This window comes from Antennarius striatus, chromosome 14, assembly GCF_040054535.1.
Source record: "Antennarius striatus isolate MH-2024 chromosome 14, ASM4005453v1, whole genome shotgun sequence".
Classification (NCBI taxonomy): domain Eukaryota; kingdom Metazoa; phylum Chordata; class Actinopteri; order Lophiiformes; family Antennariidae; genus Antennarius; species Antennarius striatus.
Genome location: NC_090789.1, coordinates 4,172,187 through 4,197,769, shown reverse-complemented (window position 1 = coordinate 4,197,769; position 25,583 = coordinate 4,172,187). Strand labels below are relative to the sequence as shown.

The 25,583-nt window shown below is 41.9% G+C and overlaps 1 protein-coding gene and 1 long non-coding RNA gene across 3 annotated transcripts in view; one reads left to right on the top strand and one right to left on the bottom strand.

Moving 5' to 3' along the window:
• Positions 1-20,044, bottom strand: part of ripor2 (RHO family interacting cell polarization regulator 2) — a 39,827-nt gene extending 19,783 nt beyond the window's left edge. Inside the window, exon 1 of one of the 2 annotated variants that reach the window (XM_068333137.1) lies at positions 19,798-20,044. In XM_068333137.1, the coding sequence (XP_068189238.1) occupies positions 19,798-19,903 (106 nt within the window). In that variant the 5' untranslated portion in view covers positions 19,904-20,044. Of the gene's footprint in view, positions 1-10,487; positions 10,851-19,797 lie in introns of those variants that run through there. The other variant, XM_068333138.1, reaches the window with a different exon arrangement.
• Positions 20,045-20,242: 198 nt separating this feature from the next.
• LOC137607405 (uncharacterized) lies at positions 20,243-24,420 on the top strand. The gene is made up of 3 exons (XR_011037974.1): positions 20,243-20,430; positions 21,113-21,211; positions 23,909-24,420. It is a non-coding gene; the product is annotated as an uncharacterized lncRNA (long non-coding RNA).
• The last annotated feature ends 1,163 nt before the right edge of the window (positions 24,421-25,583 follow it).

The window sequence follows — 25,583 nt, the reverse complement described above, 5'->3', positions numbered from 1 at the left end:
AAGGAGGAAAACTTTGAAATTAACTTAAAAGAAAATATGGGATATCAGTTTGATTATCTAAAAATTCAGTAAATTTCATTGAAAAATTGTCAAATATTCACCAGCAACTTTTTTTTTTTGTCATCAGTGATTTATTTGAGTTTAGAAAAAGCAAGAAGTATCACAAAGACATAAAATAATCACTATTTGTTTGTATATGTTTGTTTTTGTTGATTATTGGTTTACAATTACAAGAACTTGCTTTGAACACAGTGTTAGCGATTACATAGTCCATCTTTTACCCCATTTCTTTTTGCAGTAGACATTTTGCTTTGAGCACCAATCTAAATATTCACTCTCCAGTCCAGCCTTCTGGGTTTCCTCAAAGTCCTTCCCAGCCCCCAGCGAGCCTCCGCCAAACCAACTTGTTGGAATTGATTTTCCCAACATTTAAAAGACACAAACATCATTTACAAAGAGTGAAGTTCAGCCACTGAATCCTGAAAACCATTCCTCTGCACCTCTCAGCGTCACCGCTCGTCTCGTCTAAAGATGCTTTGAGGACAAGAACAACAATGCCGGCTCTCGCAGAGTGTTCTGGTTTAGTGCCAGCAGCGACCCGTGTTGAATAAAGCTGCCAGTCAGTCCATTCACTGGCTTTTCTTCTCCGGCGCTCTCATGCTGCTAACAGCCTTAAATGCCCCAGATGAGGTGTGTGAACGTGTGAGCTTCAGATTGATCAGTATGCCGCGGACTAGAGCAGAGAAGGACCGGCATGAGAACGCAGGACATCTGATGGGTTTTCAATTTGTTGTTGTCACCTCCGAAGGCCGCGTGCATTAAAGTAGTGATTACGGTGGGTTGAAGAACAGACTGGATGAGTGTACGAGGGATGAGATCATGTCTGAAGGTAGAAGTAAAGGAAAAGAAGAAAGAAATCACGTAGACACGAGTCACTGGGATAAACAAGACAACCAGGAAAACATGCACACGTTTTAATGGAGAGCTACACACCACATAACCAACCAGAGCAGCTAAAACAATGTTAATGCTAGAAAGTTACCACAGGAATGGTGCTATAATTCCTTTATTATCTGACTAACTTGCCGCCAAAAAGATTTGTCATATTTTGAATCCCTACTCTTGAGGTTACTTCCTATTTTCCCTTAAATGGGACTGACTCCCTTGATTTTTCACTTTCACTTCTTTTTTTTAATCTTACTTCTTTCTAATAAATACATGATTTGAACCAGATTAAAGGTTCTTGTTAGGACTTTCCCTGAGAATGACTTCTGATGAGTAATTGTAAATATAGTGATGGAGATACGGGAAACAGAAGAGTTAAAGAGGAGTCAGACATCAAGTATATCTGCGCTTAACAACTCACACTTTGCTCATTTTACTCTGTTATACAAAAGTCTCACCCACAACACACAAACACCAAAATACAGCGTTTACGACTCCTTTTTTTTTAAAGTGTGTGCTTATGTGCAAAAAAACCAGCACAGTTTTAACAACAAGACCCTAATTCTCAATGCTCGTATAAATCAGCCTCACCATGGCAACAGGAGACAAAATGGGATGAAGTGTGTTACGTAAAACAACGCTTGTGAGCCAACACGCCCTCGTGTTGCACGGCCGACTCTTTTAAAGCGCCAATCGGTTGTTTGGAGAGAGGCTTTTTTATATTGAGTTCTTTTTACAGATGCTGCTTTAAACGTGTCAACGACCTCATCAAAGCATCTCAAGGCTGCCTTTCTTTGTCCCGTTCTAATTTTATCTCTTTGAGTTTAACAGAGCAGGAAGTGAAGAGTAAAAATAGATAGAAAATGAGGCATAAAAGCAGCCTGGAGATGAGACATTTAAGAGGAGCAAGTGTATAAAAAGACGCAGCAGTAAAAACAAAAAAGGATATTACAGTAATGATAGTCTACATATTACTGGAAATGGACCGACGTGTTCCGACACATCCTGCAGGTTGCGAGCACGTGTCTGAAAGCCGACCAGTCGTGCCTCGTGCAACAGGAGTGCATGTTTGTGTGAACTGGTTCAATGAGGAGGGTAACCACTGGGGCATCTCTAGACGGAGCAATAACTGCCTGCAGGCTGCCGTCCCTGAGCCGGAACACACTCCAGCACATGATCAACTCGACTGCAGTCAAAAAGACAGTTTTCACTCTGCATGATCGTAATGAAGCACAAAGCAACGCATGGAAATGAAATGGTTTGACATGTGTTATCCACCGGATTTAAGATTTGCAGAGAGATGATAAATTCATGCATGTATGAACTCGTACATCACAGGTTGTTGGTGTGAAACAGGTACATAATCACAGTCGTAGTTATTTTTATGAAGGTTTTGGGTGCACATGTGATTCTAGGACAAGCAGATCCGGATGTTGCCTCCTAACAGACTTCAGGATTTGTCCATCAAAGCTTTATTTTTACAAGGTAAAATTACTCCAGGAAAAGAAAGCCTCATTATCCTCCTGCTGAGGAACACGGAAAGCGTCTCCAGAGGACAGAGTGCTTATTCATCTTCATCTGCTTCACTTTTTTAGAATGTGCTAACAGGACAAGAAAAAAAAGAAGAAGAGATGAGTAAAATAATAATACGCTTGTGTAACAGCCAAGAAACAATTTTAATTATAAGGATGGTTGGAAAACTCTTCTCCGTGTGGGAATAGTTAAACCTGGCGTTGCAAATTATTACATCAGTGTGCGCGAAAGGTGTTACTACGCAACGCTTTTATGCGTTTTAGCATCTTTCAGCTCTGTGTTTTGTTTTTGGGCTACAACTTTAGCATGTCGATTCCTTCTCATGAGTAATTTTTTAAGCAGCAGCAGCCTTTAAGGGATAAAGTTGTAAAAGTTTGCGCCACACCCTGACTCAGGAGTGGAATAAACACAATTAACAACTCAAAAGAGTGAAGCATTTGGCAGATAAAAAGAACCACAGGACCAAACAGAGAATGAATATTTGACCCACACCCACTGGTTACCAGCGTTCATCAGGACCGTCAAGAATTTCTCTCGAAACCTTTGAAAGGGAGAACAGAAACCTCGTTCTGGCGTTAGTCACCTGTAGGATAATAGATAACATTCTTGTACTCAAGAGTCACCAACCTGTGGCTCCTTCACAAACACACAAAAAAAAAAAACCCCACACAAACGGAACAATTGCTTGTACAAAAAATTTCAACACGTCCCGTGTGATGCAGGTACGCTCCGGCTTTAAAACTGTGTGATTCGTGAGGAATGCTTGAAAGAACGCTCATGTTTGACGAAAACAACACAAAGACAAGTCACTGATGACCTGTTTCACAAAAAGGCTTCTGTGCCCTCAAAAAAAAAAAAAAAAAAAAAAAAAAAACCAGCAAAGACAACAGCACACTGTTGGATTCCAGGATGGGCTTCTTTTTTTTTTTTTTTTTTACCCCGAGAAAAGGTTTGTTGATTCAAAAATCAATACAGGAACTGTCTGACATATTTACTTTCTTGGCAAAGTTTCAATATATTAAAAAAAAAATCAATAGTAATGTCATTTTAAAGGCTACCGCTCTCTTTACTTGAGTGAAGCTAAGCTGTCTGCACCTACTGTACAGACATGACTGTGGATTCTTCTAATCTCATTCTGGACTATTTTTATTCATTTATGCTTCAGTCTGTCGATCAGGACCAGAAATAAATCGTGAAATCCTGAAACAAGTGAGACTGTTTTGATCCCCAAACGTCCTCCAGCAGTAAATTTCTCACTAAAACACAAAACATGTCCCATCAGATGATGTTTAAACGGGTCCAGAATCTCTAGACTATAAATAAAAACAACCAAAATCATCTGATGGTCACTTCAGTCATCTGATGTAGTCGCTAAGGCGACATGACTGTTGTGAGAGCCAACTAAACAGCCTGTGTGCGTGTGTGTGTGTGGTTGTGTGTGTGTGTGTGTGTGTGTGTGTGTGTGTGTGTGTGTGTGTGTGTGTGTGTGTGTGTGTGTGTGTGTGTGCATGCATGTGAAAAGGAGGCCAGCTCCTGCTCCGTCACGTGAAAGTTGAGACACGCCAGAAATGTAGCCAACAAGCTACAGAAATACACACACACACACACACACACGCAAACATGAAATCTGAGCCCTGATTCTCAAATGGTTTTCAGACGACTGATCCCGTTTCCCTCCTTTCAGGCACCACAGGTAATTATTATTCTCTACATTTTTTTTCTTCTGCCTCATCGCGTTCAACAACCATCAAAGTATGTTTCTCTCCACCCTTGAGGAACATAGCCAGGATGTATATGTGGACGTTTTCTACATAACATTCGCATTTTAAATTGTGGGTCATCGGCATGATCATGAGAAATAAAATCCAGGATACGGAGCGACATTTAAAAAACCCAGATGAGCAGATTAAAGGAGAAATGTCTGGATTGAAGCGACACTCGGGCATCACAACATGCTGTGTGTGATCCGTGAGGATTGTAAGCTATGTCGATAAATGCACAATCCAGATAAATGGACTAAGTATTATGCATGACATTTAATGCATCATTAGACAAGGAAAAATGCAGCTGAGGGAGGATTAAATCAAAAGCTGACTTGATGACATCGAGAAGCCAGAATGTTCAGCACCGATACTGGTTTGAGCGGATTATGAATGATAGAACACAAGAAAGTATCGAGTATTGAGTATCCAATCAGTCGGGAGGATAAAAGTAATTTATTTCTTCAGCTGATGAAAATTCAGTTTACATTTGAATAAAACCGATTGAATAAAACTAAATTTTGGCTCCGGAGGAGGGGGGGGGGGGACTTCTCAGCTTCTCCTCCCTCTTCCTGTTGTTCCATGCATGCATGTTGCTCCAACACTCCCAGAATCCCCTTTGCATTAGTGCCGGCATGAGAATCGGGTTTCCACTCGCTCTCCCTCTTTGATTTCTCTATTATGTGCGGCTACGATGGAATGTGACCACCTATGCTGCGGTGCTGGAATGCAGTAGCCATACAAATGGGATTTTGCCAGTTATTTCAGCCCCAATTGTTATTTTTAGCAGCAAGAGAAAACATTCTTTTCACTGATAGTTGCTACTGTGATAATACAAGCCCAGAGAGTCGTGCAGCTACGTGTGAATTAGCCGGCCGTGGGAAATCGGTCAGCTATCGGTGACAATCATCATTGGGAGGTGTCATGACTTTTAGATGTATTCCTGGCCTTCAGGACACAGTTGCATGAAGATATAACTAGAAACACTTAAAGATGTAAAGACTTACTTCTAAAATATTCCAAATATTTAAATGGCATACAAAAAAGTACAAAAAAAATTGAGCTAATGATTAAGTTTCTTCAAAAAAACCGAACCTACATTTATTTTGGTGGGATAGATTATGCCTCTAATGCACACTCCCCACTCCAACAGTGCATCAAACAGCGTGGGTGATATTTATACAGTAAAGCCACAGTGGATTTCTGTCCCCCTACCAATCACCACAATGTTAAACAACTAGAAAAGCAAATGTCAGTACAGACAGAAGATCTGAGAGAAGAGAAAGGTCTCAGGGAGACAGAAAAATGGACGTAATCAAATAAAATATTCCCTTCTGATTGCAGAGATGGATGGTGAGCCGAGGCCTTCCTGCTGCTCCAATTATCAGGCTGGAAATAACTATAATTGTCATGAATGTTCCAAGATCTAAGAAAAGCATCCAACATTCACAAACGTTTGTAATAAACGTCCTAAAAAACAGCAGTGGATTGATTTAATTTGAGTCTGAGACTTGATTTAAATTAAAAAAAAAAAAACTGAATCAGCTTAAGTCAAACCAGATTAATGGATGTGTGAATATATATTTATATCTATAATGATAAGATCACCCCACAGCCGGCTGCACCCTTTGAGGGCGTATCTCGTTGCGTGAGGAGACGGACAGTTCAAAGACCGTCGGCTATCCTGGTATCGACTCCTGGTGGATGAAATAGAGTCGTATCTCCTCCACTTTCCATCCTCCTCAATTCATCTGTCATCACAGGGGTGTACGTCACACCCAGTCTAAAAAGGCAGCCAGGTAATGGGAACATTTGCAACCCACAGATGCTTTGAGATGGAATAAACCAATGACAAAAGTTCCCAAAAAAGTTGCAAAAAGTGTCTGGGACGACGTGATCACAGCGCTGCAACTCAGCACTCGCTATTCTGGGCAAAATCTGCACAAACAGCGAGAAAGAACAGTGAGAGGCGGCGACGTTAACAAGCAAACAAGCAGAGATGGGAGGCTGGGGATGGTTGATGGATTCCGACAGAACCCTCCCAATTCTGACAAGACATGTACCGACGATGAAGAACACCGTCACAACTGCAAGTAACACACGGCAAAATGAAATGTCGCTCTCGTGAAAACAAAGAAACAAACAAGACATAAAAACACACTGAAACATGCAGACGTGAACCAATGGGGTCTCTTCCAGCTGTTGGCTCCTGCAGAGGGAGAACATCAAATCCCAAAACAGACAGATTATCAGCTTTAGACCCTAAAACGCTTACAGCAATCGCAGCTCCCAGCTGCTCCGGCCAGAGGTGTGTGTGTGTGTGTGTGTGTGTGTGTGTGTCAGTATGTCAGATGTCATGATTTGCACATTCATAACGTCTGCAGCATGCCACAGAGTGCATGTGTAGAAAGGGGGGGTAGAAAGGACTAAAGGATGAAGGAATGGAAGGAGGGGAAGTGATGGGAAAATGAAGATGACAGTAAACCCAAGGGTAAGACAGCAGCCATTTATGTGAACACACACACACACACACACACACACACACACACACACACTTAAAGCTGCTCACTCATTAGTCCATTATGAGCTCATAACTGTTCTGCTAATCATTTCTTATGCATCGCTGCCTTTTACACGAGCGTTCAGCGCAGAACAAACACACACATTTAAACTCATGTCTGGACGCGGCACCACGTTTCTCATCTGTTAGTTTGTTAGTGAAGTGAACATTTTCACCTCAATTTTTATTTTTAAGTCTTTTTGTTTTTTTAAAGTCATAAAATAAGAGCCCCTCCCACCCATGGAAGCAGTCGTCCTTCCTGTCTCACCTTCCGCTGCCTCCCCTGGAAGTGCTTCTCCGACGGGCTGTGGGAGGGAGTTTGATGGAAGGAGATGGGTGGGAAAGATGAGTCACGACAAGATTATTATAGTTTCAAAAAAAGATAATCTATAAATAAGTTATATAACACGGAACGGGGAATGTGAATTTAACCAGAGTTGTGTTTACTTTTATAACCTCTTCCAAGCACTAACAATCCTTTACAATGAAATAAAACTCCAATCCAAATTCTAAGAGAAATTCAGGGTTCAAGGAAAAAAAGTTAAAGAACGTGAATAAACATTAATGGATCCAATACTTTTAACAGATTTAAATATTTCAATTCCATCCATGAAGTATTTTCTCACAATTTCCTCCGGGATTAATAAAGTATATATTTATCTATATATTTATCTAGTTCTACAAGGTTTTAAGTCCTTCTGGGGGGATTTTTATTGAAACCAAATAGACAAATGCTAATTAAGCAGTAAAATATCCATTAGATTCTCTTAAGTTCTCCATCTCCTCCACCGTTCCCCACAGACATCACCTCCCACTCGCCACTCCTCATTCCTCCTGGCAAGTGGTCTCCACCGTCCCAGTCCAGCCGTCCGTCCCTCCCTGTCTCTGCCCCTCCCTCCACATACCACTTAACCTCAGCCCAACAACAGCATCCCACCGTCTTAAAAACCATGCACTTCTAATGCCAATAACCCCCACACCCCACCCGTGAGGAAGCGGTGATTGTGGGGACAGGACGTGTCGGGACAGGTGAGCAGAGCCAGGCCAAACTCTTGACACCAGATAACCTCTGGGGAGACAGGACGGCCTCCTTATCAGACCCCATTGTCACTAAACCGCAGTTTAAACAAAAGTTTGTCACCGTTCACACCCCGTGTGATAAGTCGCTGTTTCCAAAAAGAACACCTCCAAACGCGAGGTGAGAGAACGCTTCTATAATAAAACCAGTTTTCAAGCAATGTGACAAAGACACAAGTCATCAGAACGACAGAACACAATGACCCAATTCCTGCGCGAGCAAAACATTAAAGTTTCATCAAACAACCTGAACTCAAGTCGACTTCTTGACAGCTACGATTTACATCAAAGCGGTGGCAGCCAGCTAAATTTGGAAGTGAGGATCATGGAGATGTTAATTCATTATTTAAACAGTCTTTATCGTTTAAATCACGCTGCGCATCCAGAGCGAAATCATTCCCTCCTCCCAGCTTTCTGCAACACGCACACACGCCTTATGAAATAGCTATCAGCTGTGAAAACCTTCAAGAAGGCACTCCTCCGGTAAGAATGCAAGGTCTTCGGTTCCCGTCCCCCCCCACCCCCATTTCCCACCACCAAAGAGAAACCACACATATGGACACACAGATGGAAAGACGTATGTATGCGCCAGCAACGTGAACACAACCGCTGACACACACCCACACAGGCGGGCAACATTCCCAAGAAGTGCAAGTGGGTGTTCTGAAGGAAAGGGAAAGGTCAAGTGTTCAGAGAGCGATGATGATGGATGGGAAAAACACTCAACTTAATTATAGATGTCGTATTAAGTTTACATAAATTCTCTGTTTGCACCATTAAACTCTGGATCTGAAGACGTTTTGGGGTTTGGTAGGGGTTTTTTTTTGGGACATCATCCCATCATCTACATCACAGAGAACCCGAAGAGAACATGCAAACCCTTAAAGAAACGTGCAACGTGCTCAAAGTGGATTGGGTCACATTATTATGATTATTACAGGAAACCAATAAAACAATAAAGACTAGGAATTCAAAGCTTGTTTTTAAAGCTTATATCATTCATCATCTTATCATTCATTACATCTGACACAAAACTCTCACTCAACCCAAAGGCTCAGATTTATGGGGGTTTTTCTTGCAGCCCTGCAAACATTACTTTTTAGGTGAAGCCCACGTTTCCTGAAAATCCTGTTGGTTTCATAATGACTTAACAATTTTATGTTAGTTTCGGGGGGAAACCCAACAAAACAACACCATCTGTACTTCCTCCAAACCACACAGCCATAATTCCTCTAATGATGCTTCAGATAGAAAGTAAATGAACGCATGTGTGTGTGTGTGTGTGTGTTTGCACCACAGAAAGTGAATAACATAGGAGCGATGAAAGAAAGAGGGAGAAGAAAAAGACGTCTGGAAGGAGGGTGCAGATGCAGGGAATGAAAAGCCGACTGACGGTGGAGGAGAGGCTGGGAGCAGATGCTGGTCTTGCATCCCTGCAGCCTTGACTGGGTTTGGCACAAACATTCCGCGCCTCGACTCCAGCCTCTTTCAAACAGCTTAACCAGGGCCCGAACGGGCTGGCAGGGCAGTAAAGCACTTCCATTTAACCATATCAAAGCCAGACTGGCTCTGCACTGAAAGGGCATTCTGGAAAAGGATTTTTTTTTAAATTATTTCCAGCAGCAGGAACAACGGGAGCAGCGAAACAGGAAAAAAAGCTAAATTATTTGGATGCAAAATCTCCCTGTTATTTATTTATCTATTTTGCCAGTGCACTGGAATGAAATAACAGCTCAGTTAGCTGCATTTAAAATGATTTAAAAAAAATATCAAGGCAGTGATGCTCGTCGCCAGGTACGACTCCAGGTTTTTAAAAACCCAGATGAGCATGAGACAGAGAGCGGACCATCTGGCACATAGAAAACTAGTGATATCTCCTGACATGAGGGTCAAGGCTGCTCGTTTCTCCAGTCGTACAGCCGTGTTTATCTGCTGCATGTGGGTGGTATCAGGAGAACCAGATGACCTCATAGTCTGATGCCCTTTGACCTCCATCTTCAACAGATCTGCAGGGGCTTTTAGTTGATTTACAAAAAACATGCATGGATATGGAGGCACAAGCTCCACAAAAAAAACAGCCTCTGCATCAAAAAGCGGAATTAAATTCCATGTTGTGTCTCCAAGAACACACAAAGGGAACATATATCACACAACACATCATCTGTCCGAAAGGAAGGATCATGCAAGAAAATACATAAATAAATAAATACTCCAACTATCTGCGATCAATGCTCTTTTTTTCCCTTTTTACCTACACGGGACATTCAAACTATTATTAAACCTGCATTTTCAGATGAGAATAATAATTTTTTTTTTAAAAGGCATAATCACGTGAAAAGCACACCCTTAAAATGATCATGTGACTTACTGGGAGGTTTGAGGGGATAAATAATGATAATTTATCAAATAATGACCTTCATCCTTACTCAGATGACGCGTCGCTGTGATCCACTAACCCACTGCCCCGGAGAACCAGCTTTCCCCTCTTCCGGAGGGCAGGTTGTTGGGGTTTTTTTTTTTGTTTTTTTTCTGAATGAGTTCACCTCACATGACCACGTGATTAACCGCTTTGATCGTGATTTAATCTGCAGCCATCGATGCTTTAAACTCACCTCTACAAAAAACTTTTATCTCCTCAGAGGGTTCGCTGCCCGCCTACCTGCGCGTCTCCATCCATGCGTAAAAGGAAAGAAACGCTCGTTTCTCCCTTAAATTCAGAACGTTTACTGCAAACAAAAAAAAAAAAAAAAAAAGTGGATGTAAATAAAAACAAACATAAAAAATAAACTCCGAATTTAAAAAACAAAAAAAACAGCCGCTCCAACGAGCGATGGGTCTTCTACATGCGGGTCCTTGAGGATTCGGTGCTGCGGCCGTCCAGAGCAAACACTGAAACCCCCCCTCACACACATTCCAGTTTGTGTTTGCAGCGCCCCTCCTGAACAACGGCCAGCCAATGACGAGCCGAGGATGTCACAAGGAGGGCGGGGCCGGTTGTTGGAGGAGTGTGTGTGTGTGTGTGTGTGTGTGTGTGTGTGTGTGTGTGTGTGTGTGTGTGTGTGTGTGTGTGTGTGTGTGTGTGTGTGTGTGTATGTATGTGTGTGGGAACAGACGCATGAATCAAACGTAGCCTGTGCTCCATCCCCCCTCCTTGTCTTTATTTAATATCATAATAAAATAACCTCTGGCGTTGGTTCTGTCAGCATCATACAAATTTGATATTTATTTCTTTACATTTATTTAAAGATTTAACGAAACAAAAAAAAAAATCTCGATCTTGGTTCACCTCATGAAATATCTCCAATATTTCTCTTCATCTCTGTCTTCTGGAAAGCTGCATAGTAATTTTTAGGAGAGCGACCTGATAACCTTTTCAGCCAAATGGGTTTAAATTTAGACGTTTCGTCTCCACATGGAGGATAAACTTCTGCAGAGCTGCTAAACTGCCTTAATCTGTTTTTACCAAAACATGAAATAAGTTTTATTTGTCCTTGTTAATGTGTTGGAAAGCTCTGAAAGCTATAAGAATTTTTTTTTATTAAAAAAAGACGGTGTGATCATCTGTAGCTGTGCCAGGGGCTTTCTCCAAATTTTTTCTTTTTAATCTGTTCACCTTGAGTGGGTTTACTGCGATTCCCTCTGGGGAGAAAACGACAAGCAAATTGAATTACATGGAGAGAAAGCATGAAAAAGAGAAACACCAGCATCCGCAGCAGCTACATGGTGTGACACAGGTGCTGCTTAGTGAATGAAGGGACCTAATATTGATCTGCTGATTGGTTCGGGGAAGACAGGTTTTTGTAGTACCACAGATTGATGCGTCTCCAAAATATACTATGGAGACAATTTTAAAACTTTATACTCAAACCTTTCATGAGAAATTTCTACATAAGAGTAAAGAATATCCTAATATTTAAAGGAAAAACTATTTATCAGTTGTTATGTGTGCAAAATTTGTTGAAGCTATGTAAATCTGCCCTCCCCCCCCCAGATCTATTTTAAAGTCTCATTCTGCATCAAACTTCCTACATTCCTTTATTTTATGATCAAATACTCAGTAGAAGACATTCAGGGAGCACTGGAATACACACACACACACACGTGCGTGCGCACGCACGCACACACACACACACACACACACACACACACACACACACACACACACACCTCTCCTCTTGGACTCTCAGCTGCTGAACAGCTCAGCCTGTAATTATGGCTGTCATCAACAGCCCCTGACTAGCAGCTATATATACTATAGAGCTAGCACACTTGATGGAAGGAAACACACACACACACACACACACACACACACACACACACACACACACACACACACACACACACACACACACACACACACACACACACACACAAAGTTATATTTTTATGCAGCTCTCAAGCATATACACAATTACATATAAAACAACACACAAGTAGAACATCTGATTACATAGACTGACCACACGTGATGGATCCCATAGCCCTCACACAGACCACCTCTTCGATGTGAATGTAAACTGTGGATCATTCGTGCGTTCGACCATAAGCCCGTTCATACTTGAAAGCCGCCTCCCACTGACCTCCCAGCAGGGCAGCTCCTCTCCTCCTGCACCCGCCACAGCTTCTGTTAGTCGCCGCCATGGGCGACCTCCTCCACCGGTAGCTTAGCCCTCCAGTCCCCTCAGCCCTTCTCTGTTTCATCCTGAACTATTTTCTTTACTCCTTTCACCATCTCCGACTCGGTCCGGCAGCGTCTGACCACTAAACCAGGATGACTCAGAGAGGTCACATGACCGGAGAGGTCAGGGCTAAGGGATGTACAGCCACAGCTGACACTGTGTGTGTGTGTGTCTGTGTCAGAGTGAGAGTGTGTGTCGCTTAAGTATCAGACCAAAATGTTACCTCTTCTCTGGTTACTCGCCCTGTAAAGACTCATCGATGGACTTCAAAGGTGGTAAATGAACATGAATCAAGGTAAAGTTCCGACACTGTCGTCTCATCTGTAGCTTCTTTTCCCAGCAGCACCGCATAGAAACACACTTTACTGTGTGCAAATTGCAGTTTTGAAGACACAGCTTCCAAAATGACACATTAAGGCTTCTATATGTGCCGAGTCAGTAATTATGTGTGGCTCCACTGAGCAGAACGAATTACTAACCGTGTGTTCACCTGTAGCAGAGCACATGTAGTCTGTAATTACAGGTTGTGTACTATAGGTGTAGGCAAGAAGGAGTTCAAGGCAACTCATAGATCTCATAGTTTTGTATTTTTTTAATTGGAATCAATCATATATTTTATAGTTACATTAATATAATTTCTACAGCAGCAATGAATTAAATGACTAGAGGTTTAGTAAAAGGCGTCTCTTGCTCTTAGAAAAAGAAGCCAAGCAGCAAACAAAGTTCGAACCTAATGCAAGAAGATAGTTGCAGCAAGAGTGACAAACCAAGCTCTACTGAAAGAGTTCTTGGCCGGTCATCGGCCACCATCGCCACCAACATCTACCATTACAATCTCCTAATGTAATAAACTACTGTATATACAGTACCGTAAACTTAATTAACTGGTCCAGATTAAATATAATAATTTACTGTCCATAAAGATAATAATAAATTAGAGTCAACAGCTCAATAAAGACTAAAACATGACTTTCAAATGTCCACCAGGTTGCCTCTCTATAAAGAGCCATGGATGGTGTGTGGCGTTAGGAGAGCTGCTCAAGACAACTAAGTGTCAATCATTGCAAGTGTTGCCTGTACTAGCACAGATTGTCATGGCAACCACATGGGACACATAAAGGAAAGGTTAACAGTGGATGTAAGTGACACACAAACAACGCCAGTACATGGAATTGTTGTACTTGTGCATCATCTGGCTGTTTTTTTTTTTTTTCTTGCAGCCTTCTCTTCTGTTTTTCCTGTCTTCTTTCAGAAAGAACTGCAGAAAATAATAGTGGCTGGAGTCTTTTGGCAAAAGTAGGTCAATGGAGACAACTGTCAGAAACAGGAGGCGCGAGATGCGAAGTGGTGATATTCCAACAACAGTCGGTTCCCTGAGGTGGGATTATTCCCAACACGGAGCGGCCACTGATGCACAAACTAAAGCGCTGTCATGTTCACCACTGTGTTGCTTCAGCGTTTACATAAACGACATCTGTATGGATGGGTGCAACGTCAAGGCGAGAATGCTGATGATGCAAGATAACTAAATGTGTGTGGGTACGAGTTTGCGGAGGAATGAGTCAGTGCATGTGTCTATAATGGGCCAAGTATATCGAGCCAGTTATAGATCGTCATCCAACCTCCAGCACGGACCTCTTTGGCAGCTCTGGGAGGAGTGATATTTGTGTTGGGATAAATTGAGCGCGGACAGCAGTAAGAATTGATTGAGTTATCTTGGTCAGACTGCGACACTCCATGACTGATGGTAACATTCTACCCATTGCGCCAATGTGCTGCCCCTTTGATAGCATAGTAAAGACAAATATTCTCAAAGGTAAGTTTGGAAAATAGTGGGTTCTCAGAGAAAGCTGTCAGTTAAATCTCCTACCAGTTTGAGGTGGCCAAAATAAAAGGAAAAAAAAAGTCTTTATAGTCTTTGTAAAATCGTAAAAAGTTCAGGTTGAATCACTTTTTAGTTCATCAACATTTTCTAATTCATTTCTAAAACATCTTTTCCATGCAGTTCTCTCCACTAAGCTGTAAGATCGTGCAAATAAATCTCCCTCCATCTTCCAATTGGGTGGTACAATATTCACTAGACTCTCTGATCCGGGGCTTTGTTGGGCTTCATGTCGGCTCAGAGGAAGCTAGAGTTTCCTGAGGTTTGTCACACTGTGCAAGTCCAGACGGGAGAATGAGGCCGAAATGGATCTGGGCAATCTGACCTGGTTTCTACTCTTGCATCCTTCTCCAAGATTTTTATATGTCATGATAATGCCTCGAGTTCATGCATGTTCATGTGTGCTCGTGTGTTAGAGGTGCCCTCGGGGGCAAAAGCTGAGAGCTTAAATTAGATTGGTTTAATGTCATCAGCACGATAATGTACTGAGATGTCATCGGAGCTTATATATAGTACACTCATGACTCCATAAATGAGATAGAGATACTAGCGTGTAGCTGTCACGTAATCCATCAGTTAGACGTTAAGGCTAATTATTTCTAACGTCAGCTGGTTTGGGTCACGTTTGTGTTGGACCATTATGTTTTTTATGTGTGAGCCACTAATGGAGTAAACAACCATGAAACAAACTGTAGTGCAGTCCTGTGGGGTAACTGCACTCCATCAATGTGTATCGACTAAATGTTCCTGTTTTAACCGCTGAAAAATTTCGGTTATCTTAAGAGGGCAGCCAGAGAAATTGAACGTTTTATTTCACTTTCATGTGCTCTACTCTTCCTGGAGCTCAAGGATCAGTCTAGTTCTGCTCTTTGTAGTCCAAATTTGATCCTGTGGTGAATTTAAAAATGGGTAAAGTATAGGAATTTTGATTTCATTTCATGGATGTAAATTCTGGCTGGATACTTTACGGATTATCAATTATTTTTCCAACTTTTAGATGTGCAGCATTGAATCAGTGTTATCACAATGACCAGCATTCTGCTGCTGCTTAAGAAATCTAAACTACACATCCTGAGGCTGGTTGTGTGGTTCACAAAAACAGATGAAGGTAGCGCCTCAGGTGTGGCTCATTGTAGCCCAGATAACTTTATCTCATGTTTGTGTCTTTCCTAAGGAATGCTGGTCTTCCTCTATGACCGTTATTAGCAGAAAAGCTCCTGAACTGTTGAAATGTGATCCTAGTTAGATCCATATAGAAAAAAAACCCAACAACAACAACACTCCTGCATGTTCTGACACGCCCTTTCATTTGCTGGCTTACTTGTTCACTCTTTAAATCTCAGAAGCCTTCTGGCCATGTCTCCAGAGGAAGCTTAAAGAGCACGGTAACAACATGACATTTCGGCTTTAACCCCATTGAAGTGCAGCCTCACCTCAGACCATTACGGAGGCCTGCACCCGTCATCATAGGATTACTTTTCATCCTCTAAATCTGCGGAGGGACATTGGCTCAATGGGGGAAAAAAAAAAATGTAATTGATGTGCTATTATACCAGAAGAACTTTTTCAATAATCAAACAGAAGACAAAACAAACAGTAGCCTCGACGTTGAGCCCAGTGTTTAGTGGTTTTGTCGTGTAATTGGTTGTTAGGACACGGTTGAGAATGCACCCTGTTACACAAGAAACAACCAACGCTAAACATTCCAGCTTCAGATCAGACAAGCTTGAACGACACCCCGAGTCACAGCTGTATTAACACGGACCCATGCGGTTAAAATCCCATGAAAACACAACAAGCCACCTTACAACACATTTTAAAGACAAGTACGACATGCCAAAGGAAAGACTTTTCCTTTAGGGGTCCAGAGCAGGAGTGTTAAACTCATTTTCACCGAGGGCAATACCAGCATGATGGCTATAATTAAAAGACCAGATGGTAACTAATAAATGTAGATATATGTAACTCAATGTAATGTAAAACAAATGTAACTACTCCTTAACGTTAAGTAACTGTAAATTTGTTACTTATTCAAGTTACAAACACTGCAGTTGCACAGAAAAACTCTGTTATGACACAAATCCTTTTAATTTGTCAGGTTATTAAACCCACAGAACTCCATCAATCAACGATCAAACTATTCAAGAAAAATAGCATCAAACACAAGTCAAGATGTTAACTTTGTTCAAAATGTTTTTGTCAAAGTCAGCTTCATTGCTGCATTGTGGGAAGTGTAGTTTTTGGTCAAAGTACACATTTGCTGTATTTATTTTTTTGACACTGCAGCCTTTTTATGCTCTCCTGGACCACATAAAGTGATCTGGCGGGCCACATTTGGCCCGCGGGCCTTGAGTTTGACACATGTGCTATAAAGGGTAATATAATTTGCTGTGCTGCAAGGCATCCGTTTCTAAGAACCCCTTACTTGTGGCTGAAAGCAGCTCTGTCCTGTCTGACCTGACCCAGATAGTTAAACACTGGTTTATTTGGACACCAAACACTAACACTTCATCTCCACCGTGGCACCATCGGTCTCACACTTTCGCTACCATTAAAAGTCCAACCCATTCCTCAAAATAACTCCTCACTTGTATTCTGCAAACTGTTTCGTACTCCAGTAAACATCCAGTGCAAAATCAGACCGTTTGGACCATTTCTGAGGAGTAAAAGAAGGGATTGTCTTACCTTGGTCACGATGAAACTGCGGTGAACTTTCGCTGACATCTTTGCGTAATTTGTGGATATGCATTTGGATATGTGTGAGCATGGTGAAGAGTGATAACAAGGGAAGAAAGCATGACTGTGTTTGTGTTAACTTCTAGGTAAAACCACTTAAGGGATTTGGATTCTGAATGTATTAGTTCAGGTCCAGCGGGTGTTTGTGGAGCTGTGATTTTTGCAGGGTGCTCATGGGTAACATCTGGGACGAGCTGAGATGTTGTTTGTAGAATCATCTCATCATATTTAAATATCAAACCTCCTGAGCTGTACGTTATATTTAGGTTGAGACAATTCTAGAAACTCTGGATACACAACCAAATATGGCGGTCAAATAGGAAGAAGGGTCGATTGAGGGTCATTCTGTTAAACTCACATCAAACCACAGATTTAGCATTTTATCAACCTCAATTCTGAGATTCTCTCAGCAAAATGATTCACTTTAAACATATATCCCTACATGTGTTCATATAAATATATTGATTTATGTGCTGTTATGTCCGTTTTGTGTCACGGTTTTTCTTCAACATCCTCAGGAACGTAACACACTAAAGTTTGAGGACGACAAAAGCGAATTCACAACCATCATCCTGCCACCTAACTTTCTGCGGCAGTGTATATATTGCATGCTCTTTGTCAGACCTCACTGTACAAAAAAACCTCATGGTGTGTTCCACTAAAAGTGACTGGGGGAATATATATTTTGCATTCTTTTAAAAACCTTAAATCAGCCCAACTACTAATTACTGATTATTGACATTAAACCCGTACCTCTGTGGTGATCTGATGTGTTTGGGGCACCCACATCCCCGAACACAAAGGGGACAATCCAGTGAAATTTCACGGCTTCAGAGAGGAGCTCCGCACGCTGCGAGCCCGCTTTCATGTTGACTGCAGGGCAACGAGCTAAAACACACTGTTCCCACTGAGGAAAGCTAACAGAGGGGTTTTGCTAATTCATACAGCCTGAAGTGGACTCAGAGAGAGAATGAGAGAGGAGATGGAGGACAGGAGGAGGGCGAGCTCAATGCTCAGATATTCCTGCTGCCAGGCTATAAGTAGTACTCCACTGTCATAATTCAGTGTGTTAAAGAACAGTGGTAGAACAATGGAAAAACAGATGCTATGTGCAAAAGTTGTGCACTTAAAATACCAATATAGCATTCTTTTTGCAGCAGAATCAAAATCATTGCAACACTTGGGTCATGAAAGATGATTTTTAGCCGACTGGATGTTTATTTATTTCTCCCTGGCATATATCCAAATATAATTAACACTTCTTTAACCTTGCCAAAGGAATGAAGGGTATGTCATATACTTGTGAAAATATCGCACAATTTTTTTGAGGGGTTTTGTGGAGATGCTTCATACTCAAATGATGTAAATGTCTCAAATTAATCTATATCCAAATACCGTTTATGATCCGTTGCTTCAGATGATGGTGATTCAGAAAATGGGTCATTGGGAAAAAATGTATACTTGAATATTAAAAGAAATAAACACAGTACATATAATTTCCATCACTTATCCAAAGTCCTAATTAGAAGAGAAAATGTAAGTGATCTCTATTCTGCATCCTTGGGCTCTGTGAACACAACGATGCTGTGATTGGTTGGTCCGTCGCAGAGAGTCAGCTGACTGCATACCTCCTGGCTGATCACCATCGGTGTGTCTCAGTCAGAAGTGGGTCAGTGGATGTATTAACATATATTACACACCAAAATGATACCATAGCAGGGAATATCCCTTCTGCACACTGAACACTCTGTCAACTCACTGTAAAACAATAACGGTCACTTTGCTTCGCTTTGCATAAAAAATGTTTAAAAAAATGGAAACAGAAGAAGAAGCTAATTCAACTCAGCTCCAATTTGGTTAAGTTGCATTGTGGGCAATGTAGGCACAAGGTGTAATTTAAGAAAAGACTGTCTCAGCTTCTAATCTACCAGTTTTTAGTTGCAGTGCTGCACTGATGGAATTAAAATACACGTGGTGATAATAACAAATCATTATCACATGCAAATGGATGCAAGTGATTAAAGAAAATTCAATTATCCCACAACCTGTTTCTGTTTTTCTGTATGGTCTGAACTTTGGGTGAGTTCAAATAAAAACACACACAAAATAAATGTAGATTTTCTCGTGGCGCGCCTGAAGCTGAGATACAAACATCTGCCTGTTATGTAAGAACGCCCACGCTCGCTCCTATCAGCTTAACAAAAAGGGTAAAAGTTGGAAAATCAATAAACAAAACTCTGCACAAACGGGAAACAGGAGCCAGCAATCATGTAGATCTCATTAGTCAAGGATTATTACACTAATTACTGAAACAACTACATGTAATAAATTCTGAGGAACTCCTGTTGTTGCTGGCATACAGCCTCACTGAGATCTTTTTTTTTTTTTTTTGTTGGTGCTGATTAGAAGAGCCTGCTCAACCATGCAACAAAACCAGCTGACTTCCATTTCAGAAGAGCCCCCCACCCCCCCACCCCACCCCCGTCCTCGGACCACCATTCAGTCTTCACATTTACCCTCCACTGAACCCTGATCCAAACCACAAGTCACAAAACAACCACCCTGACCTCACTGTCACCCTCCAACAGCCCACCTGGTAACCCACATCTGCTTTGACACCCCTACCTTCCTCATAGAAGACATCCTCTGCCTCCTCACGCATCAACTCATCCAGGTCATCCTCAGCAATGTCGGTGGTAGCCATCACTACTCCACGTCTCCTGTCTTCCATCCTCCTTCCTCTCTCTTCTCTTTCGGCTGACTAATCGGAGCTTCAGGGAAATCGACGCCGGCTCGGCCTCCTCGCTTCAGGCGACAGAACGGCCGCCAACGGGCTCCTCTTGCTCCAGCAACTGAGACTGAAGTGGGCTGAAGTGTGTGAATGTTCGAGTGTCAGGTGGAGGGTGTGTGTGTCTGTGTGTGTGTGTGTGGGTGGGTGGGTGAGAGAGGACTCCCATTAACCTCCACTAAGTTTCACCAACAGTGCTGATTTCATAACATCCTGTACTAAGCTGAAGTGAGAGTGTTCCGTTTGGAGAGGAAATGTGCGCATGTGTAGATGGTCAGCTGTGTGTGTGTGTGTGTGCACGTGTGTGTGCGTGTGCGTGAGAGAGACAGTCCATATAAACAACATGGCTTCTTACAATGAGTCAGCTTGACTGGCTGCTGATTATCACATTTTTTTAAAATTTCGATCCAACAAAGGACATGCAGAAAAAAAAAAGAAAAAAGAAAGTGTTTGTACTTGGCTTCGCTGACGTGAGTCTGGCTTTACTTGTCATCCCTTCACAGCTCGCAGCAAAGGTTCACAATCTGTTTTAGAATCCTTCATTTTGCATTAAAGACGCCTGCATTTCTGGTGATATTTGAGTGACAGTAAACATCTGTGTTTTAAAAGCTGTGTTTATTCATTTTTTTTAACAATCTAGCACTTGATAATTAACATTTAGGTGTTACTTAGATTTTGCACATATATGAAATCAAACAATATTCTCCAATCATTCACTTTCTTGAAGAAAACATCATCGTAATCATCTCATCTTCAGTACTGGTCGCTGGTGTTTTGCTGGAGGCTATCCAGGTTACACCCCAGAGGAGACGCCAGCTCCACACTCACCGCACCAACATGCTGCTCCATACAATATTTTCTCAATGAATTAATTGATATCTTATATTCTGAAGCAAAATGTGACATTGTTATCATCCATATTTTTAAAGATTTGCACCATCAGCAGGAATTCTCTTACTCTTATGGAATTGAATTTATTTAAAATTGAAAAAGACAGCAGCCAGACACTCAGTTTCTTCCTCTTTCTCACTCCGGACTTACATTTCTCTTTTGCCAGGCGGTTTCTCTGACTCACAACCCATTTACACAAAGTAATTCCCAACTAAAATAGAAACTGGGCCTCCAGTCAATTCATTATCACTTTTCCTTCAGGCTTCCTCTCCTCTGACGCCGCCTCCATTTAAGAGCGAAGCTCAACACAACGAACATGAGACCAGCTCATTTTCACCGAGGCCAGTCTGGACAACGCAGGTACATCACGTCCATCAGGAGGCGTGAAACACGTGATGTGGTGTGAAAGTTTGTGTGTTTGTTTGGTTGAGGATGACATTGGCATGTTTACAGGAAAGGAGTCGTTTTTATTCGTTAGAGAGGGCGACGGCATGTGATTTATGTCCGCTTATTTCCACAGGAAAAGAAAAGTTTAAGCTAAAGTAAGCCCGCAGGCGATTGTATTTAAGACTGAACGTGACGGGATTCAGTATGAAATATAAGTTTGTCTGATCCAAGAGGAGAAATGACAGAAAACAGAATGCGTTGCTGAGACTGTGCAGCTAAAAACTTCCTGATCGATGAGAAGGACCAACTTTCCCGCCAGCGACAGGAAGTTACAGAAAGTGGTGAAATCAACTGCGTAACAGAACGTCTGAGAACGGAAGAAGATGCAGCGTGAACCAGAAGAATTATTCTTACATAATATAGTGATGATATGAGTTTTGACTTCTTTTTTTGTAGTGAATTTCAAACAGTCTATGGTGGCTCAGATGGGACATTTTGACTGAGATCAAGTAAAGGGAAAGCTCAGTCATATACAAACACATGCAAAGCAGACCCACTGTCATACATGAGTGCATCCCACTCCCATCTGTTCACCACATCATGTTCTGATGACTGAAGTATGATTAATATGCAAATCAGAGAAAACGGTGCATCGACTTCTGAAAAGTTACAAATCCCAGCCTTCGGTCATTGCAACCAATGACACAGGTCAAGTTTAGGCTACATTTTCCTGCTGTGGTTCAGTGGCTGGGTGGTTTCCCCCTGGTTCAGGAAAGGCAAACACATTCTGCAGGGAGGCAAACACAGAATGTCACACACAAAACAGGTAGTCAAACATCCAAGAAGAACACCAGAACGCCAGCAAACGCCGCACAGAAAAACAGAGAAGAATGTACACACACCATAAATACACACACACGTACACACAACTGCTACTCCAGCATTGTAAAGTGAAGCACAATCAGCCCCGCGCAGTACAATGGCATTGTTTGAATGGGGTCAAACAAAAGACCTCTTTGACATCTGAATCGAGCCAGATGATGAGTGTCCCAGGAGTCTGAATGGACGGCTTCAGCCTCCTACACGCTCTCTCCTCTGGCCCGCACAATATGCATCACTGTGCCGCCTGTTCCCCTGGACTAAAATATCCTTTATTAGCATGGAGGCTGCAACTCATTAGCATCCCTGCTAATTCTACGGTTCCAGCTCATTTGCAAGTTTGCAGCTTCTTGGACACATTCTGAAATGTCCAGGAATTATGGGACAGTGATATAACTTCAATTAAAACTGAAGGGTTTATTTTTTAATCCTTTTGCATTTAAAGGAATAATCCACATTATGTTAATAAATGGAAATGTACAGAGTGTTTGTAATTTACAGAAGCAATTTTTCTGGTTTGGAAAAGAGTTACAGAACCTTAAAGTGTTGCTTAAAAGAAAAAGAATCTGAATATGAATAGAATTAAAACAATTCATCAGACAATGAAATTGCTGGAGGATGTGTCACACAGGGAGATGTTGCTGATAGATTACTCAGAGATAACAAATGCATGGAGAGAAGATGGGATATTTCATACAGAAGACAGATAGACTAAAAAGTGTCCTAATGTCAGCGTGACATTCTCTACCTAACAGCGTTTTGTAGGTGTGAAGCGACAGAAATGGACATAAATGTGATGCCCTTTTAGGAGGATGAGCTCATCTCTGGTCATATTTTTTCCTTCAGACTCACGAGAGACAAAGTTCGAAGTAAAAAGGAGGAGACGTCTTCTCTCCTATCGTTCCGACGTTGTTCCCTCCTCCACAGGCCTCCGCCTCTTTTCCTCTCCTTCTAAGAAGAATGATGAAATGGGATGATTGTGAAGGGGTACCTAGTTACCCTGGTAACAATAATGAGGGCATTGTATGGTAAATCCAATTTGCCACGGCACTATCTGACTCATTTGAGGTGCACGTGTGTGAGATAATGTGTGTGTGCACGATGCACTGTAGCTTCATAGGTCTTAACCATAATGTACCCGGATAACAACCCATCATCATTCAACTTCTTAATAACCGAGTTGCTCTTATTTGAAGCAAAAACAGCAACAAACTAACTGGGGTGGGTCAGGAGGCTGTTTCTGTACAGTAAGAGGAGAAAACATACACCTAAAGAATCTAAACTTTTGGAATTTGTGTATGTCACTAAATGTTTCAAAGATAAAGTAAATAGTGTGAAGTATTACTATGTGGAAACAAGAGAGCATCGACGTATGAATTTGTACCTGAGGCCTGAATTTGGAGTTTCTTTGCTGCATTCAAATATTATTTAGACAAACATGGACTCTGTTTTTAAATATATTTCCTCTTTTAGGCTGAAACAATGAAAGAAGCAACTAAAGTTGTGTTATTAATAACCAGTGGTGATGCTGCAGGAGAAAACCTTAGAGATATATCTACTGTATGCACATAGATATCTTTTCATCTCATACATCCTGACTCTGCAGCAAATTATAGTGACGAATACTCCAGAGGAAGCTTCTTCATCAATGAGAAGCCTAAAAAACCATCTGTGCTGTCACCCATTTCCATTCCTGTGCCCTCCCTCTGTCTCTCCCTGTCGCCGTTGTATTTTGTCTTTCTCTGTTCCACAATTGGATCCTTTTTTTCTCCTTCTTTTACTATTTGCCAGCTCCAGAGTTCACAGAGGGCATCAGACAATGCAGCAGTCCAGCTGCTGCACACCCGTTGTGCAGACTGGCACCACAGAGATGGCGCCGCCCGTCAGTGTGTCCCACTGCCGCCGGACACACCTGGAGGGAAGACACGACGGGCGTCGAGCCTCTCAAGCGAATGAATCAGTGGAGCGCAGCCTCATCTCTTCATCTGTCCCCAACCATCAGTATTAGATTTAAAAGGATGCAATCCAAGACAATATAGAAGATGATCTGTGTGTGTTTAACCCTATCCCTGCTGGTGCTGAAACCAAAAGATAAAGCCAGAATAAACATATTATAGATAATAAAACACAAAATCACTTGTCTTTTAAGCAATTATATTAGCAATAATCAAATGCTGATGTTTCTAATATGACATCATGGAAATGATTAAAATTTTGAATTTGACACCAGACAACTCATCAGACGCTGGCTTGATGAGCTAGCTCGCCACCGGTTAGCATTGAACCCTGCAGAATTAGGAAATTAAAAGCATGTGATTCCCTGCTTCTTTGTGGGGAAAACCAGCATTTATTGTTTAGCAAATAAAGAATTTTAAGAGTTCTGTCGTCTTTATTTCAAGCTGCATGTCGCGCAAGTAGAAGCAGAGACTGAAACGGAAAATGAGCAAATTAGCCCATTAGAAGAAAAAAATGAAAAACTTTTTAAAACCAGATATACTTGCTGCAGCCAACAAGTCACCTCGTTCTACAACAAGAATATCATTGTTTTGCATAACAGCAGTTTTTGACATTTGTGACAGAGAATCGTCCTCCTGTTGGGGACATGCAGCAGCCAGATGAGCAGGATTGCATCAGGGTGGGGCAAATGAGTGGCCAGAGCTTTAAAAACCACAGTTTCCTGTCCCACGCCACCCAACTGAACCCTGCCTCCTCCATCTCACATCACAACCAACACCTGCTGGCTCAAAAGAGGAAGTCATCTTACAAAATAAAGGCACCTGAGAGGAAGCACTAGCTGCCGTTATGACCATCGCTGCAGAGGACTGCAGCATCAGGTATGCACCACCGTCCATCAGGTCCACAGATGTTCACACTGACAGTTACACACAGATGTGTGTGTCCAAAATATAAAGCGTGCAGGCTGGATGCCTTCATGGCTTTCTATAAACTCCACTAAAGGAACAGGAAGGGAGGGTGTCACAATAAGAGGAACCAGAAGTTGGGTGGGGGAATGAAGGAGAGGTTTGGTAATAGAATGCAAAATAACATGTAGTGCTTCTAACAGCTGTATTTCAACATTGATTTCATAGAGGCCATTACTGCTAGAGTTAGGAAGTGGGTTGAGGTTTTATTCAGCTGGAGGACGACAGATCAGGTCACATGACCCGACGGTCAGAGAGACAGGGCAGAGCGAACTGGCATGAAGCTGGAGTGACAGCTCATCAGCATGCATGAAGGAATCCAGGCCCTTTGTGTGTGTGTGTGTGTGTGTGTGTGTGTGTGTGTGTGTGTGTGTGTGTGTGTGTATCAATTCACTCCAGAACGATGTCATCCAAACACATCCTCCCTGGAGTGTGATATAGCAGTTTGCAATTGCCAAGGCTTGATATCATTTCACATTTATTGCAACCCACCCCCAAAACACTAGCTCTTACTGTATATTTCCCATAATGCAACACTCAGCTCT